The 17,001-nt window shown below is 39.9% G+C and overlaps 1 protein-coding gene across 1 annotated transcript in view; it reads left to right on the top strand.

Moving 5' to 3' along the window:
* Window positions 1-7,217, top strand: part of slc25a33 (solute carrier family 25 member 33) — a 26,878-nt gene extending 19,661 nt beyond the window's left edge. Inside the window, exons 4-7 of the mRNA XM_069915561.1 lie at window positions 1,331-1,433; window positions 1,914-1,980; window positions 2,077-2,351; window positions 5,427-7,217. Of these exons, the coding sequence (XP_069771662.1) occupies window positions 1,331-1,433; window positions 1,914-1,980; window positions 2,077-2,351; window positions 5,427-5,617 (636 nt within the window). The 3' untranslated portion in view covers window positions 5,618-7,217. The remainder of the gene's footprint in view (window positions 1-1,330; window positions 1,434-1,913; window positions 1,981-2,076; window positions 2,352-5,426) is intronic.
* The last annotated feature ends 9,784 nt before the right edge of the window (window positions 7,218-17,001 follow it).

Consider the following 17,001-nt stretch of genomic DNA (forward strand, 5'->3'; position numbering starts at 1 on the left):
TTTAGTTGCCCATTCAGAGCCAGCTCTTCAGCACTTGACGTCCTGCTTTGCGGAAACTGCCAAAATGTTTGGCCTGGAAGTCAGCCTGAAGAAAACTGAGGTCCTCCATCAGCCAGCTCCCCACCATGACTACCAGCCCCCACCATGACTACCAGCCCCCCACCATGACTACCAGCCCCCCCACATCTCCATCGGGCACACAAAACTCAAAACGGTCAACCAGTTTACCTATCTCGGCTGCACCATTTCATCAGATGCAAGGATCGACAATGAGATAGACAACAGACTCGCCAAGGCAAATAGCGCCTTTGGAAGACTACACAATAGAGTCTGGAAAAACAACCAACTGAAAAACCTCACAAAGATAAGCGTATACAGAGCAGTTGTCATACCCACACTCCTGTTCGGCTCCGAATCATGGGTCCTCTACCGGCACCACCTACGGCTCCTAGAACGCTTCCACCAGCGTTGTCTCCGCTCCATCCTCAACATCCATTGGAGCGCTCACACCCCTAACGTCGAGGTACTCGAGATGGCAGAGGTCGACAGCATCGAGTCCACGCTGCTGAAGATCCAGCTGCGCTGGATGGGTCACGTCTCCAGAATGGAGGACCATCGCCTTCCCAAGATCGTATTATATGGCGAGCTCTCCACTGGCCACCGTGACAGAGGTGCACCAAAGAAAAGGTACAAGGACTGCCTAAAGAAATCTCTTGGTGCCTGCCACATTGACCACCGCCAGTGGGCTGATAACGCCTCAAACCGTGCATCTTGGCGCCTCACAGTTTGGCGGGCAGCAGCCTCCTTTGAAGAAGACCGCAGAGCCCACCTCACTGACAAAAGGCAAAGGAGGAAAAACCCAACACCCAACCCCAACCAACCAATTTTCCCTTGCAACCGCTGCAATCGTGTCTGCCTGTCCCGCATCGGACTGGTCAGCCACAAACGAGCCTGCAGCTGACGTGGACTTTTTTACCCCCTCCATAAATCTTCGTCCGCGAAGCCAAGCCAAAGAAAAGAAAAGTATGTGTGTATATATGTATGTGTGTGTATATATATATCTATATAGATATATATATCTATATAGATATATATATCTATATAGATATATATATATCTATATAGATATCTATATATCTATATAGATATAGATATATATATCTATATCGATATAGATATGTGTATATATATGTAAATATAAAATTCTACCCGAACAGAAATTTAAAACCTATGTTCAAGAATAATACATCCTCTTGCTTTGTCACTCCTCCCTCCCACAAAAAGGAAGGAACGTAACTGATTTAATAAATGGTCACTTTTGTTTCTGTGCAGAGCGATCTACTTTGCTGCCTACTCCAAAGCCAAGGAGAAATTTAATGCAGTCTTTGTACCACACTCTAATGCTGTCAACATGTGTTCTGCTGGGTTTGCAAGTAAGTAGTTTTTAAATTATTTGTATACATTTTTTTCTAAGAATGAATGTTAGAAAAGAGTTTTGTGCCTATGACAGGGTGAGTATCTCTCAATATGAGCTGGGTGATCTTAGCAAGACATCCAGTGGACAGTCCAAACATGACTTCATGGTTTGCCATTTGGTACATTTGCAGATCTCTGGTCGAGTAGGCCATCCCATTTCAACACATTGGTGTTTGATCTTCCAATTGTGTGGCAAGGCGATTAACAGGCTGTTAAGTACTTTAGAGCTTTATAGAAGTTCCACCAAACTGGTTCACTGGATTGGACTGTAATTTGAGGATTAGCAGTGGGTAGCACACGGTGAACTATATGAATGTACCGTATCAAAGTATTGAACCATGAAACTGGTGTATTTGTAAAGTAAAAGCTTCCCTTAATTGTTGCATTTATGAATGATGATTTGTGGTTTCAAGAAATCTAACTTTTTAATACACTAGGCTTTATTACGAATACGTTGATGAACCCCATTTGGTTGGTCAAAACACGAATGCAATTGGAAAGCAGGTAAGCTGCATTTGTTCTAGGTTATGTTTAACATAATTGTAGCAACAATTCAAAATGCTTTTGTGCTTTACTTGGTTCCATTGTATCTATTTGTAGGAAACGAGGTGAAAAAGCCTCCAATGCTTTCCAATGTGCAAGGCACGTCTATCAAACAGAAGGATTCAAAGGTTTTTACAGAGGTTTAACTGCCTCATATGCTGGGATCTCTGAGACTGTGATTCATTTTGTTATTTATGAAGCCTTGAAGAAAAATTTGGAGGAATGGAGGTTCACTGTGAGGGATAATGACAAGAATGTTTCAGACTTCCTCGGATTGATGATTGCTGCTGGAATTTCAAAGATGTGTGCATCTTGTACTGCTTATCCTCATGGTAAGTATTCTTGCTTCTTCTTGGCTGGTACCATCTTCCCTTTGGTCTTTACTGTAGAGAAGATCATGGAAGCTGAGGAAATGAAGCAAGTGAATTGGAATGACTTGGATCATTTATAGACTAAGAGGAAGGAGGTTTTTGGTGGCCTTGGAGCACGTTGAGGTCAACAGATCCCCAGAATTTAATTTAATTTAGACAGAAAGTACAGTGACAGGCCCTTCTGGCCCATGAGCCCATGCCACCTAATTACCTTTTAACAGTGGGAGCACCTGGAGGAAGCCCACACAGACACAGGAGAACGTACAATGCTGGATTCGAACCTGGATTACCAGCATTGTTATAGATTTGACCGTGTATTTTCTAACCTTGTGAGGAGCCAGGGAATACATTTTGGAGGACTTTGGAGAGTTATTTGCCTCATCATGGTTGCAAGTTACAGTAGTCTGGAGGGTTGTTCTGTTCAAAAGAGCAACAAGGACAAGCCAAAAAAAAACTACAGATGAGTGAGCCTGATGTCGATCTTGGAAAAGTTGCTCAAGGAGACTCAGAGATGCAAGATTGACCAACATTTGTATAGTCAGAGACTCATTGGTGGAGGTGGTTAGTATGAGAGTGTCAGAAATCTGATTTAAAAAAAAAAAAAAGTGACTGGAAGCTTGTGACCAATGCTACATTAAAGTGGTCAGGTCCACTATTGCTTGTTTAACTACCTTGTGATGCAAATTATAAATGCCATGTGATTGGTAAATTTTCAGATGATACCAGAATTGGTGGCTTTGTGAACATTGAGGAAGAATAGCTAAATTTACAACTGAATAGATCAGTTGGGAAGGAAGGCCAAAGAGTGACAAATAAAAATGAACTCTTTGACAAATTTGTGGTGCTGCACTTTGTAAAGCAAACCAGGGAAAGACTTGCACAGGAAATGGTAGAGCTCTGGGGAGAGTTGAAGACAAAGACCCAAGTCTGGACTGCCCTATGTTTCCCGCTGCCTGGGGAGTTGGCCAACACGCTACGCTAAAAAGGGCAAAGGTACACCAAGTACATCAGCTCCATGAAGTGCAGACAAAGCAAAGCAAGGAGTATAGGTCCATAGCTCGCTAAAGTGGCAGCTCAGATTGACAGGGCCGTGAAGAAGGCATTTGGCATGCTTGCCTTGACATGGTGAAGTATAGAACACACAAGTTGGGATCTTGGGATGTCACTGTAAAAAAGTGTGGTGAGACCACTCTTGCAGTATTGTGCAGTTCTGGACCCCTGGATCAAGTAAAAATAACAATAGATTGGATGGTTTGTGGAGGAAATTCACCAGACGTTTTTGGAGCTGGAGAGTGAGTTTGAGGGAGAGTTTGGATCAGCTGGTTTTTCGTCTGTGGAGCAGAGGAGGCTGAGGGTGTCCTTTTTAGAAATGTGTATGATCATGAGGGACATGGATAAAGTTATTCTCAGTGTTGCTGATTCGAGATTCTGAGAGTATAGCTTTGAGAGGGATATGAAGGACAGCTTTGTCATCGTGTGGCTATAAGTGGAATGGGGAGCCAGAAAACTGTAGAAGCATGTACATGATATTCAAAATACAAGATGCATTGAAAGGAAGGGGAAGTAAAAATAATGCTGGAAAAGCTGAGCAAGTCAAACAGTGAACTTTATGAAGCAAAGGTAAAGATACATAACCGGCCTTTCAGGATTTAGCCCTTCATCATGCAAATGAGGGAGATGAGTCAAGCCTCTCCATTTCCTCACTCCCATTGGTTTGAAACTGCCCACTTCCAGATTCAAGGACTATTTCTTTCATGCTGTGTTGCACTGTTTAAATGTACTTCAACAACATCCACTACACTGTTGTTGAATCAGACCCTTTGTTCCCTTTTTATGCTGCAAAGTTAAAATCTTTGCTCTACTTGTTCTTTTGCATGGTTATCACAGTTGAGTGTAGGAGAATGAACAATGAGTCGCGACTCCAAATCCAAAGCCCCTTTCACACTTGCATCTCAGTAAATTGGCCCTTCGGTCTCCTTGGATAGGAATGGGGCCTTTCACACTTGACCATTTCTAACTGGGATACTGAACGCTTGCAGACTTACAAGGGCTTATCCCCGGCATTTAGTCTGTTCTACCTTTAATCGGAAGTGCCTCTGATGCAATTGCTCATTTCACACTTGCCTCATCTTAATGCTGGTGTCTGCAGATGCTGGGGATTGCACCAGGGGTCGGGACCAGCAATCCCTGGAGTGAGATGATGTCATCTTTGACTCCTGAGTGGAGCAGATTTTGCGTTCAAACTTGCCACTTTAAAGGCCAATTGGCATTTGATTCCTGGGATCATTGGTGAGTGTGAAAGGGGCTCAAGTGTGCTGAGTTAACAAGACAGTTTGATACACAAGCATGTAGCTGGTCTTGGTCATTATCTTTAACAGTACATCAAGTCATTGTCTTCAGCAGTTAGCAGAACATCAGTCATTGTCACTAACTACATCAAGTTGTTGCAAGCAATTAGCAGTAAATCAAGGCAACTAACCAGGTATTTCCCTTTCTGGGGAAGGCAGTTAGCAGAATGCCTTGATTTACTGCTTCCTGGGGTCTTGAAACAACATTGCAATTGCAAGTCTCATCAGTAATGCAGGTATAAATGTGATTATCTTTCAACACAGTTTAACCCTTAAATTCACACTATATTGGTTGACTTGCCTGGATGACATTCAAAACAAAGTTTTCACTGTACATTCAAGTCTGATAAAGTGCATGGTTTGAAGGAAAGCTAGCCTTTACTATTGAAGAGGGCTCATGTCTGTCCTGAGAATTTACTGGCTTGTCCCATGACCTGTATAATTCATGACATGTGGGAAGTTCTGTCAAATTTATGTTGGTGACCCTAAATGTTGGCCTTCTTGAACTGGGGAGAGGGTTTAAAAAAAATGTAGGACATGATAAATGTATATGCAAGGATGTATTGTTTTTGTCTTAAAAATTTGTACAGGAGAGTATTGGAGCAATTGGTCCAAACAATTGGTGAGAGGAACATTGAAGTGAAATGGAAAAGCAAAAAAAAAACGTTTCCTTGCATTTATTTTTTAGAAGTCATAAGAACAAGATTACGGGAGGAAGGCACAAAATACAAAACATTTTTGCAAACTGCACGCTTAGTGGCGATAGAGGAAGGTTACAGTGCCTTCTACAGAGGACTGCAAGCTCAGCTGATTCGCCAGATTCCAAACACGGCCATCATGATGACCACATACGAACTGATTGTGCATGTTTTGGGATAGTGTTGGAAATAAATGGACGCTCACCAATTGTTTTGTTACAGTGCAATGTCATTGTAATGACCCACAAGCTGGGGGAAAATGTAAGTAATCACTGACCAGATTAGATATTGTTTATGTAAAGCACAAAGATGAGGTTTTCTTCCTGGATCCATGCCAGACTAATGTTCAGGTGCCAGCCTTGGCATTAACTTATTTGGTTAACTACAGATAATGTGACCAGGGCAGCTGCTGTTTAATGACATCTGCACAAAGTGTACGCATTCTTGTAGGTGCTGGGAGATCTCCAAATAATATCTTGTGTGATCTATTCATGTTTGGGTGTTAACATTAGCCGCTTGGACAAGCCACCAGATGGTAACTGAAGTTATCGCAGATAGATGTCACAGACAGATAATAAGCAGGAAAAATTGGTAGAACAAATATCTTTTCCCTTCTGAAAATAATCTGTGCAGTGATAGCTGATGCGTTGGCCCCTAGACGTTACTATTTATTTTAAGGAGCTAAAATAAATTTGCAAATTTGTGTTACCCTTTCCCTCTTGGAAAGCATATTTTTTTGACCTTCTGGAAACCTTGACAAACTCTGTGAAAGGAATGTATGTATATTTGTAATGTTTGTGGTTTCTGTAGAAATGTTCAAGTAGTAGAATGTATTTATACTGAGTGCAGTATGAAATGCATGCTACATGAAGTCATGAAAGAAAATTGCAGCAAAATGTTAATTTATTCAATTGTTTCATGTGTCTCAACAGATTGTGGAAACTGCAAACTAGTGTTTTATGTTAATTTGAAGGGAAATGTACACTTTACCTGCTGCCAGGCAAACAGATATTAGCTTGCTATTTGGTCCCTTTTAATTAATTTTGTTTACAACTTGATAGTGTCCAGAAAAAGTCTTAACTGAACACCAAATGTGACACTTTTGTTTGTATTTAAATTGCTGGCATCAGAAACTTTGCTGTTAATTTATATTTCATTACTGTATCAACAGAAGGTTAGAGGCTGCAATAGTGGTAGGTGAGGAAATATTCTACTGTTAATTTCATATCTGTGCCTTAATAGAGTTCACCAATGATCAATCAAACAACTGAGTAAAATGAAAATTTCTTCAGTTGTAGGATTTTATTTAGAGTTATGGAGTTGTTCCTACCTCTCTCCTCCCACCCCCATGCATAAAACACCTTCATGTAGTATCTGTATGAGGGAGGGGAAGAAACGAAGCAATTTTACCGTAATACATCAAATAAGGTTCAATGAATATCAGTGTACTAGCTGAGACAAGGGTGTTATATATCTGGTTTGACCTAATTAGCTGTTAACCTTTTGAGGATCAATATTCACTATAGCATGTGTTCACCATGTGTTACTGTTAACTTGCCGGTAGTTTCTTTTCAAAATGTTTTGAATTGGTTGAAAATTCCCATCTGAATAAATATTTTTGCCATTAATTTCCTACCAAGTACAGATATGCCACTTATTTTGAACTTTTAAATTTGATTCCTCTCAAATGTGTTTAATCTGCACATCAGAACAAAAGCAAGTAATCCATTTTGTTTGTTCGAACCACTTTGCCAATAAATCTTTGTTTATCTGCTCAAGAATGTGGAAGAGAAGTTCTTGTTTCTTGGGAATATGATGCAATCACAAGACACATTCAAAAACCAGTTTAAAAACTGGATTGATAATCTAGTTATGGACCTGTGCTTTAGATTTTAACATCAAAGATGTGTCCTGACCATTTGACTTCCAAAATGGTTCCTACCCTTGTCCTCATTACAAATGATTTGTCCCTTGCACCAAAGTATTGGAGGAACTCAGCTGGTCTTGCAACATCCAAAGAAAATAAAGATCTACTGCTGTCGTTTCAGACCTGATCCCTTCTACAATCACAGAATCTGCAGACTTTTGTGTTTCACCCATTCATCAACAGCAGTCTGCTTGGACTCCTATGTCACCAGCTAAAGATATTATTACACTAGCAGGATAGATGTTGGCCTTGAAAGTGCTTGTGCCTGTGGGAGAGAACAGATTATTTGGTCCTCAACACTAACAGTATACCTCATGAAATCTCACAGCAGTTGTTCAAATATGAAGTAAACCTCTATTTTTCTGCTGGTGAATCTGTACTGCTTCAAATGGAACATTAAGGAGGGAATGTCGTTAACTCCAGCTGACAGGCTTCATTGATCATCACTGAGAATGGCTTGTAAATGTGGCTGGATGAGACCGAGAGGATGTATCTGGAAAACTAACATGACTTCATCCTTGCAATTGATTCTATTGCTGATATGTCTATCTTTAATGAAAACAACATTTTGAAGGCAGAAACTCTTGATTCCTATCAAGGGCACTCTTGGTTTTATTTTATGGCACTTCCAAGGCCAACATCTATCCTACTAGTGTGCAGATGAATGGCATCAGATGTGTAATTTCCTTGGTTTGTAATGCTATGGCGTAGCATTTTCCTGCTATCAGCCAAGAAACAGCTGGACCTACACTGGTTGACAGCAGTATCAAGCTCGCATAGACATGGTGCCAACATTGTGAATCTAAGATCCTGCAGACTAAACTCCAGCAGGACCAACATACAAGGCAACTGTTCTGGTTTGTTTCACAACCTGCATATTGGGACCTTTCGTTGGTTTGAGTTTTGCAAAAATAAATAGTGGTTTCAAGGTTGGTGTTGCGGATGGTAAGTATTTTTAAATTCACTTTTTTTTTAAAATAAACATATCGATCTTGTGTCCTAAGAATTCAGGTTTCTGAATTACTAACCTGGTAACAATCAGGATGCTTTTGGATGACTGAAGTTGACACCCCTTCAATCAATAAGATCAAGATTCAATCAGATTGATAAGATTACAATGGAGTCATTATTTCACAAGCTTATGCATTATTTTTGCTTTTGACCACTCAAAATGGAGGAGTAACTTTTAGGATTGTGCTGAGAAGCAGTGTTTGGAACATGGTCCCATGCTGGCCTTGTGACTTGCCCTCAAACAAAACGGGATTATCAGTAATCCTCAAAGCCAATAGACTGACTAAGAATCAGAATTTATTGTCATAATCAAGTCAAGAAATTCGGTGTTTTGCAGCATCCTCAAAGTGTAATCATAACCATCTTACAACATTACTATTTAAACAAAAAGTAAAAATATTAGTCCACTAAAAGTATATGGGTTCATTGATTATTCAGAAATCTGATGACAGTGGGAAAGAAGCTATCCTTGTGCCATTGAGTGCTCGTCTTTCAACTCCTGGACAGAGTAAAGAGGGCGTGGCCTGCGTGGTGGGAGTTTTTGACAATGGAGGCTGCTTTTGACGCCGTCTCATGTGGATATCTTGATGGAGTGCTGTGGTGCCTGTGATGTCACTGGCTCAGTTAACAACCCTCAAGTTTTTTCTTGACCTGAGAGTTGGTGCTTCCATATCAGACAGTTATGAAACCAACTAGAATGCTTTCCACAGTAATTTATGAGATTTTTTGGTGACATACCGAACCTCCTCAGACACCTCACAAAGTATACCGGCTGGCGAGCCTTCTTTGCAATTGCATCAATGTGGAGGCTCAAGGACAGAACCTCCACCACTGAGCCCTTGGTGAGAACTGGGTCATGTTCCCTGAACTTCCTCCTGAAGTTAAATATTTTTTTATTTTTCACACTGTGAACCATATCAACCAAAATATTTCTCATTAAATATACACAGTGGCATTTAACCTATTTTTTCCCCCCTACCCTCCCTTTCCCCCCTTCCGATTCCCCCCCCCCAAATTAATAAATATTCAACATATACAATACAATAAAACCATAAAATGATGTCTTCACACAATGAAAAATGCATCATCTGTTTTTACACACTGAATCAAATAGTTTTGTCTTCTTATCATTTTAGGGGCTGGAGGTCCGAGGCAAGCCCTCTCTGTTATTTTCCATGTATGGTTCCCAAATTTGTTCAAATAATGTGACTTTATTTTTTAAATTGTATGTTTTTTCCAATGGAATACATTTATTCATTTCCATGTAATATTGCTGTATTCTCATGCTCTCATCCATTTTCCAAGTTGACCTTATACATTTTTTTTTGCTACTGCTAAGTCTAACATAAAAAATATTTTTTGCGCTTTATCCAATTTGAGGATTAATTCCTTACTTCTTATGTTACTGAGAAGAAAGATCTCTGGATTTTTTGGTATGTTATTTTTTGTGATTTTATTTAATATCTGATTTAGATCTTCCCAAAACATTTTCACTTTCATACATGCCCTAATTGCATGTACTGTTGTTCCCATTACCTTCTTACAGCGAAAACATCTATCTGATAATGTTGGATCCTATTTTAACTTTTGAGGCGTGATATATAACCTGTGTAACCAATTATACTGTATCATGCGTAGCCTCGTGTTTATTGTATTCTTATGGCGAGCTCTCCACTGGCCACCGTTTCAGAGGTGCACCAAAGAAGAGGTACAAGGACTGCCTAAAGAAATCTCTTGGTGCCTGCCACATTGACCACCGCCAGTGGGCTGATATCGCCTCAAACCGTGCATCTTGGCGCCTCACAGTTTGGCGGGCAGCAACCTCCTTTGAAGAAGACCGCAGAGCCCACCTCACTGACAAAAGACAAAGGAGGAAAAACCCAACACCCAACCCCAACCAACCAATTTTCCCCTGCAACCGCTGCAACCGTGTCTGCCTGTCCCGCATCGGACTTGTCAGCCACAATCGAGCCTGCAGCTGACGTGGACTTTTACCCCCTCCATAAATCTTCGTCCGCAAAGCCAAGCCAAAGAGAGAAAGAAAGAGAAGGGATAGTTCCAGAACATAACTTTTCCCATACTTCACTTTTATCTTTCTGTTTAAGTCCTTTTCCCACCTTTGTTTAGGTTTATAGCTTATTTCATCATTTTCCTTATCTTGCAGCTTGATGTTATAAATCTTTTAATTATCATTGTGTCTGTAATTACATATTCAAAGCTACTTCCTTCAGGTAATCTCAGTCTGTTTCCCAATTTATCCTTTAAATAAGCTTTCAGTTGATGATATGAAACATTGTACCATGAGTTATTCCATATTTGTCCTTCAACAGTTCAAATGTTAATAAATTATTTCCCAAAAAACAATTTTCTATTCTTTTAATTCCTTTTCTCTCCCATTCTCTAAAGGAAAGGTTGTCTATTGTAAAAGGGATTAGCAGATTTTGCGTCAATAGTAATTTTGGTATTTGATAATTTGTTGTTTTCCTTTCTAAGTGGATCTTCTTCCATGTATTAAGTAAATGATGCAGTACTGGTGAGTTTTTATATTGCACCAGCTTTTCATCCCACTTATAAAGTATATGTTCTGGTACCTTCTCCCCTATTTTATCTAGTTCTATCGTAGTCCAGTCTGGTTTTTCCCTTGTCTGGTAAAAATCTGATAAATACCTTAATTGTGCGGCTCTATATTCTATATTTGTACTTCAACTGTTCAATGTTAATAAATTATTTCCCAAAAAACAATTTTCTATTCTTTTGATTCCTTTTCTCTCCCATTTTCTAAAGGAAAGGTTATCTATTGTAAAAGGGATTAGTAGGTTTTGTGTCAATAACAATTTTGGTATTTGGTAATTCATTTTTTTTCCTTTCTAAATGGATCTTCTTCCTTATATTAAGTAAAGGATGCAATACTGGTGAGTTTTTATATTGCATCAGCTTTTTATCCCACTTAAAAAGTATATGTTCTTCTCCCTTATTTTATCAAGTTCTATCTCAGTCCAATCTGGTTTTTCCCTTGTCTGGTAAAAATCTGATAAATACCTTAATTGTGCAGCTCGAAAATAATTTTTAAAGTTTGGTAACTGCAAACCACCTTGATTATACCTCTCTGCTAATTTATCTAATGCTACCCTCAGTTTCCCCATTTTCCACAAGAATTTCCTTATTATTCTCTTTAGTTCATTGAAGAATTTCTCTGTTAAGGGAATTGGCAATGATTGAAATAAGTATTGTATCCTTGGGAACACGTTCATTTTAATGCAGTTTACCCTCCCTATCAACGTTAGTGGTAATTCTTTCCAGTGTTCTAAGTCTTCCTGCAATTTCTTTATTAGTGGCTGATAATTTAGTTTGTGTAGGTGGCTTCAGTTATCATCTAACCTGATCCCTAGGTATCAGATTGCTGCTTGTGCTTGCCATTTAAATGGTGATTCTTTTTAAAATTCTGTATCATCTGTGTTACTCATTGGCATCACTTCACTTTTATTTGCGTTGATCTTGTACCCCGATATTTCTCCATACTCCAATTTCTTATGTATTCTTTTATTGATATTTCTGGTTCTGTTAGGTATACTATGATGTCATCTGCAAATAAGCTGATTTTATACTCCTTTATTTTTATCCCTTTTATTTTATTTTCTGTTCTTATCAGTTCCGCCAATGGTTCTATTGCTAAGGCGAACAATGAGGGGCATAATGGACATTCTTGTCTAGTTGACCTACTTAATTTAAATTGGCTTGATACAAATCCATTTACTGTTTGTTACCTTTGCTAACGGTTCATTATATAATGCTTTAATCTAATTAATATATTTTTATGGTAGATTGAACCTCTGTAAATAAATAGTTCCATTCTACTCTGTCAAAGGCTTTTTCTGTGTCGAAAGCAACAGCCACTGTTGGCTTCTTATTTCCTTGAACTACATGAATTAGATTAATAACTTTATAGACATTATCCGCTCTTCGTCTTTTTATAAATCCAGTTTGATCTTGTTTTACTAATTTTGGTACACAATCGGCCAATCTGTTTGGTAATAATTTCGTTATCTTATGACCTGAGTTAAGTAGCAATATTGGTCTATATGATGGTGGTGTTAATGGATCCTTCCCCATCTTTGGTATTACTGTAATTATTGCTGTCTTACATGAATCTGGCAAGTTTTGTGTTTATTCTACCTGGTTCATTACTTCCAGGAGAGGAGGAATTAAGAATTCTTGAAACGTTTTATAGAATTCTATTGGGAATCCATCTTCTCCTGGTGTTTTATTGTTCGGCAGCTTTTTTAATATATCCTGTACTTCCTATATTTCAAATGGTTTTATCAGTTTGTTTTGTTCCTCTTCTTGCAATTTCAGCTAAAAACCTATTTTATCATCTTTCTCCTCGTTCTTAGTTTGGTATTTTTTTTCTTTGGCTTGGCTTCGCGGACGAAGATTTATGGAGGGGGTAAAAAGTCCACGTCAGCTGCAGGCTCGTTTGTGGCTGACCAGTCCGATGCGGGACAGGCAGACACGATTGCAGCGGTTGCAAGGGAAAATTGGTTGGTTGGGGTTGGGTGTTGGGTTTTTCCTCCTTTGCCTTTTGTCAGTGAGGTGGGCTCTGCGGTCTTCTTCAAAGGAGGCTGCTGCCCGCCAAACTGTGAGGCGCCAAGATGCACGGTTTGAGGCGTTATCAGCCCACTGGCGGTGGTCAATGTGGCAGGCACCAAGAGATTTCTTTAGGCAGTCCTTGTACCTTTTCTTTGGTGCACCTCTGTCACGGTGGCCAGTGGAGAGCTCGCCATATAATACGATCTTGGGAAGGCGATGGTCCTCCATTCTGGAGACGTGACCCATCCAGCGCAGCTGGATCTTCAGCAGCGTGGACTCGATGCTGTCGACCTCTGCCATCTCGAGTACCTCGACGTTAGGGGTGTGAGCGCTCCAATGGATGTTGAGGATGGAGCGGAGACAACGCTGGTAGAAGCGTTCTAGGAGCCGTAGGTGGTGCCGGTAGAGGACCCATGATTCGGAGCCGAACAGGAGTGTGGGTATGACAACGGCTCTGTATACGCTTATCTTTGTGAGGTTTTTCAGTTGGTTGTTTTTCCAGACTCTTTTGTGTAGTCTTCCAAAGGCGCTATTTGCCTTGGCGAGTCTGTTGTCTATCTCATTGTCGATCCTTGCATCTGATGAAATGGTGCAGCCGAGATAGGTAAACTGGTTGACCGTTTTGAGTTTTGTGTGCCCGATGGAGATGTGGGGGGGCTGGTAGTCATGGTGGGGAGCTGGCTGATGGAGGACCTCAGTTTTCTTCAGGCTGACTTCCAGGCCAAACATTTTGGCAGTTTCCGCAAAGCAGGACGTCAAGCGCTGAAGAGCTGGCTCTGAATGGGCAACTAAAGCGGCATCATCTGCAAAGAGTAGTTCACGGACAAGTTTCTCTTGTGTCTTGGTGTGAGCTTGCAGGCGCCTCAGATTGAAGAGACTGCCATCTTTGGTATAATTGTTCATAAAATCTCATTAATCTCTATTGGGTTATATGTAATTTGTTTGTCCTTTTTCCTTGATGCCAATACAGTTCTTTTAGTTTGTTCTGTTTTAAGTTGCCAGGCTAATATTTTATGTGTTTTTGCTTTGTTTTCATTATGTTCTTCTCCGTCTTGTATGTTTGTAATGTTTCGTATTTTAATTTTTTGTCCGCAAATTCTCTCTTTTCCGTTATATCCCTTTTTACCAGTTCCTTTTCTGTACTTAGCATCTCCCTTTCCAACTGCTCTATTTCCTGATTGTAATCCTTTTTCATCTCAGTTACTTATTATCTGTCCTCTAATGAAGGCTTTCATTGCGTCCCATAAATATAAATTTGTCTTTCACTGATTCCGTGTTTATTTCAAAACATGCTTTAATTTGACGTTCAATAAACTCTCTAAATTCTTGCCTTTTAAGTAGCTTGGAGTTTAACCTCCATCTATATGTTCTTGGTGGGATGTTCTCCAGTTCTATTGCTAATAACAGGAGTGAATGATCAGATATTAATCTAGCTTTATACTCAGTTTTCCTAACTTTCCCTTGAATATGGGCTGACAACAAAAACATATCAATCCTTGAGTATGTTTTATGCTTACTTGAATAATATGAGTATTCCTTCTCCCTTGGGTGCTGCCTCCTCCATATATCCATGAGTTTCATTTCCTGCATTGATTTAACCATAAATTTGGCTACTTTATTCTTTTTGCTTGTCTTTTGTCCAATTTTATCCAACATTGGATCCAAATTAAGGTCAAAATCCCCTCCTATCAATATATTTCCTTGTGTATCTACAATCTTCAAAAAAATATTCTGCATAAACTTTTGATCCTCCTCATTAGGTGCATATATATTGAGCAAATTCCAAAATTCTGAGTATATCTGACACTTTATCATTACATACCTCCCTGCACGATCTATTATTCCCTCCACTATTTTTATTACATTTTTATTAATTAATATAGCTACACCTCTAGCTTTTGAATTATATGATGCTGCCGCTAGGTGCCTACCCAGTCTCTCTTTAATTTGTTATGTTCCACTTCAATTAGATGCGTTTCCTGCACAAATGCTATATCTATTTTTTCATTTTACAGTAAATTTAATAGCCTCCTCCTTTTAATTTGGTTATGTATTCCATTAATGTTTATAGTCATATAGTTCAATGAGGCCATCTAATATCCTGTTTACACCTCATTTCCGCTTCCTCACCTCCTCCATACCCCTTTTCCCCCATTTTCATATCTCAGTTTTCAGTTTTCTCTTTTCTAAACTCAATGTATGACAACACATTTAAAACATAAAATACTCCCAACAACTCCCACATCCAATATTACCTTAACCCCAAATGCCCCCCCCATTTGCCCTTTATTCCTTGCTGGGCAACCGCAACTCCCCATTCCATTTGGATTGCAATCCTTCACAAGTGTCAACTGATTTCGCAGTGACGGTTATTCTCTCCCCCCTGCAACCCCCCCGAAAACTTTTTTTTACACATATAACAAAGCTCAACCTTTTTTCCCCCTTCCTTCCCTTTTCTTTTCCCTCTTTAGTTCTTTACATATACATTTTTATATATATGTGTACTTTATCGTCGTCCTTCATTCTTATTACATCTCTTCATCTCTCCTTCTGTCCTGCAAATGTTCTGCGAATTCTTGTGCTTCCTTTGCATCCAAGAACAGTCTGTTTTGCTCCTCGGGGATAAATATTTTAAGCACAGCTGGATGTCTTAACATGAATTTATAACCTTTTTTCCATAGGATCGATTTTGCTGAATTAAACTCCTTCCTCTTCTTTAAGAGTTCAAAACTTATGTCTGTATTTCAATGGCTTATTATCTTCTCTAATTTTATTCCTTGCCCGCTCCAGTATATTTACCCTACCGGTCACTACTCCATCACGTGACTTCTCCCTTCCTCCTGAAGTGAAAGTAGGTTCCTCTGGTCATATCCATGATGATGAATATTTTTTGGAAGGAGTACCGATATTTGTGATTTTAAATTTAGATATGGTAAAAGGGCATTTTGGCCCACGAGTCTGTACCACCCAATTAACGTTCACCCCAGTACATTTTGAATAATGAGAGGAAACATGAGCCCCCAGGGAAAACTCAGGCAGACACCTTACAACACCTTTACAGTGCCAGGGTTTTGCAAACTGCTAGACCAACTGTGCTACCCTCAATAGAGCTGTAATTTTTGGTAAGTGCGTATCAAGGCCAGCTTTTGAAGATCTTGAAAATTAGAATAAAAAAGTGCATTCAGTTACTGAATTCACACGATTACTGAGGAAGCAAAATGTGCAGTCAGGTAATTTGATCAACAAGCAAAAAAAATCCCCGCACTGATTTTACACATCCTCTTGTAATTGATCCCTTGTGGCTCAGGAAAGAGAATGAAGTGGAGCTCTTGGAGAACAAGACCGTTGGCTCAAATTTCAAATAATTACAAAGTTCAAAACAGCCCTCAATGAGATTTTGCAAATTCAGCCAATTCTTTTATTTCATGGACTCCATGCTTTTGTTTCAGAGTTCTTCCATTTCATTAGCTCTCAGCCTTTGACATGCAATTTTTAAATTTCTCATTCATCTGGTTTATTTTTCTGATTATTGGTTCAAGATTCAGCATTATATTACATGTGAGTGGGGTGCTAACCAGTCAAATTGCCCAGTTAACCCCATTTTACAAGGCAGTTTGAAAGCATCTACTGAGTGTCTGTGGATTTACCTCCAGCCCTGCTGAGCCCCAGAGTTCAGTCCAAACCCACAGCAGCCTGAGCTCTGATACAATTAGGAACCCTTCAGTTGTACCCTTTCGCGTTCCCAACTCCGGCACCTGGCACCCCTTCAGCCAGGCTCCAGCAGTCCACTGCCCGGTGCGAGTCCCTCGACCAGCAGCCTACAACCTGTGTGTTTCTCAGCCACAGAACCCCTCACTCACCCACCACCATTGTCACTGTCCCACAGGTCAGCAACTTTGCTTCTTCTCCAGGCTGGGGGGAAGGGGAAGCAGTGTTCTCTGTTTCCTGGTGCCCTGTGCCAGTCCTCCACTTCCCTGGAGTCTGCAACCCTTCATGGCTGCTGCTGAGCTGCCATCTTTGGCCCAGACCCCATGGTTTGC

Source organism: Narcine bancroftii, chromosome 2, assembly GCF_036971445.1.
Source record: "Narcine bancroftii isolate sNarBan1 chromosome 2, sNarBan1.hap1, whole genome shotgun sequence".
NCBI classification, from domain to species: domain Eukaryota; kingdom Metazoa; phylum Chordata; class Chondrichthyes; order Torpediniformes; family Narcinidae; genus Narcine; species Narcine bancroftii.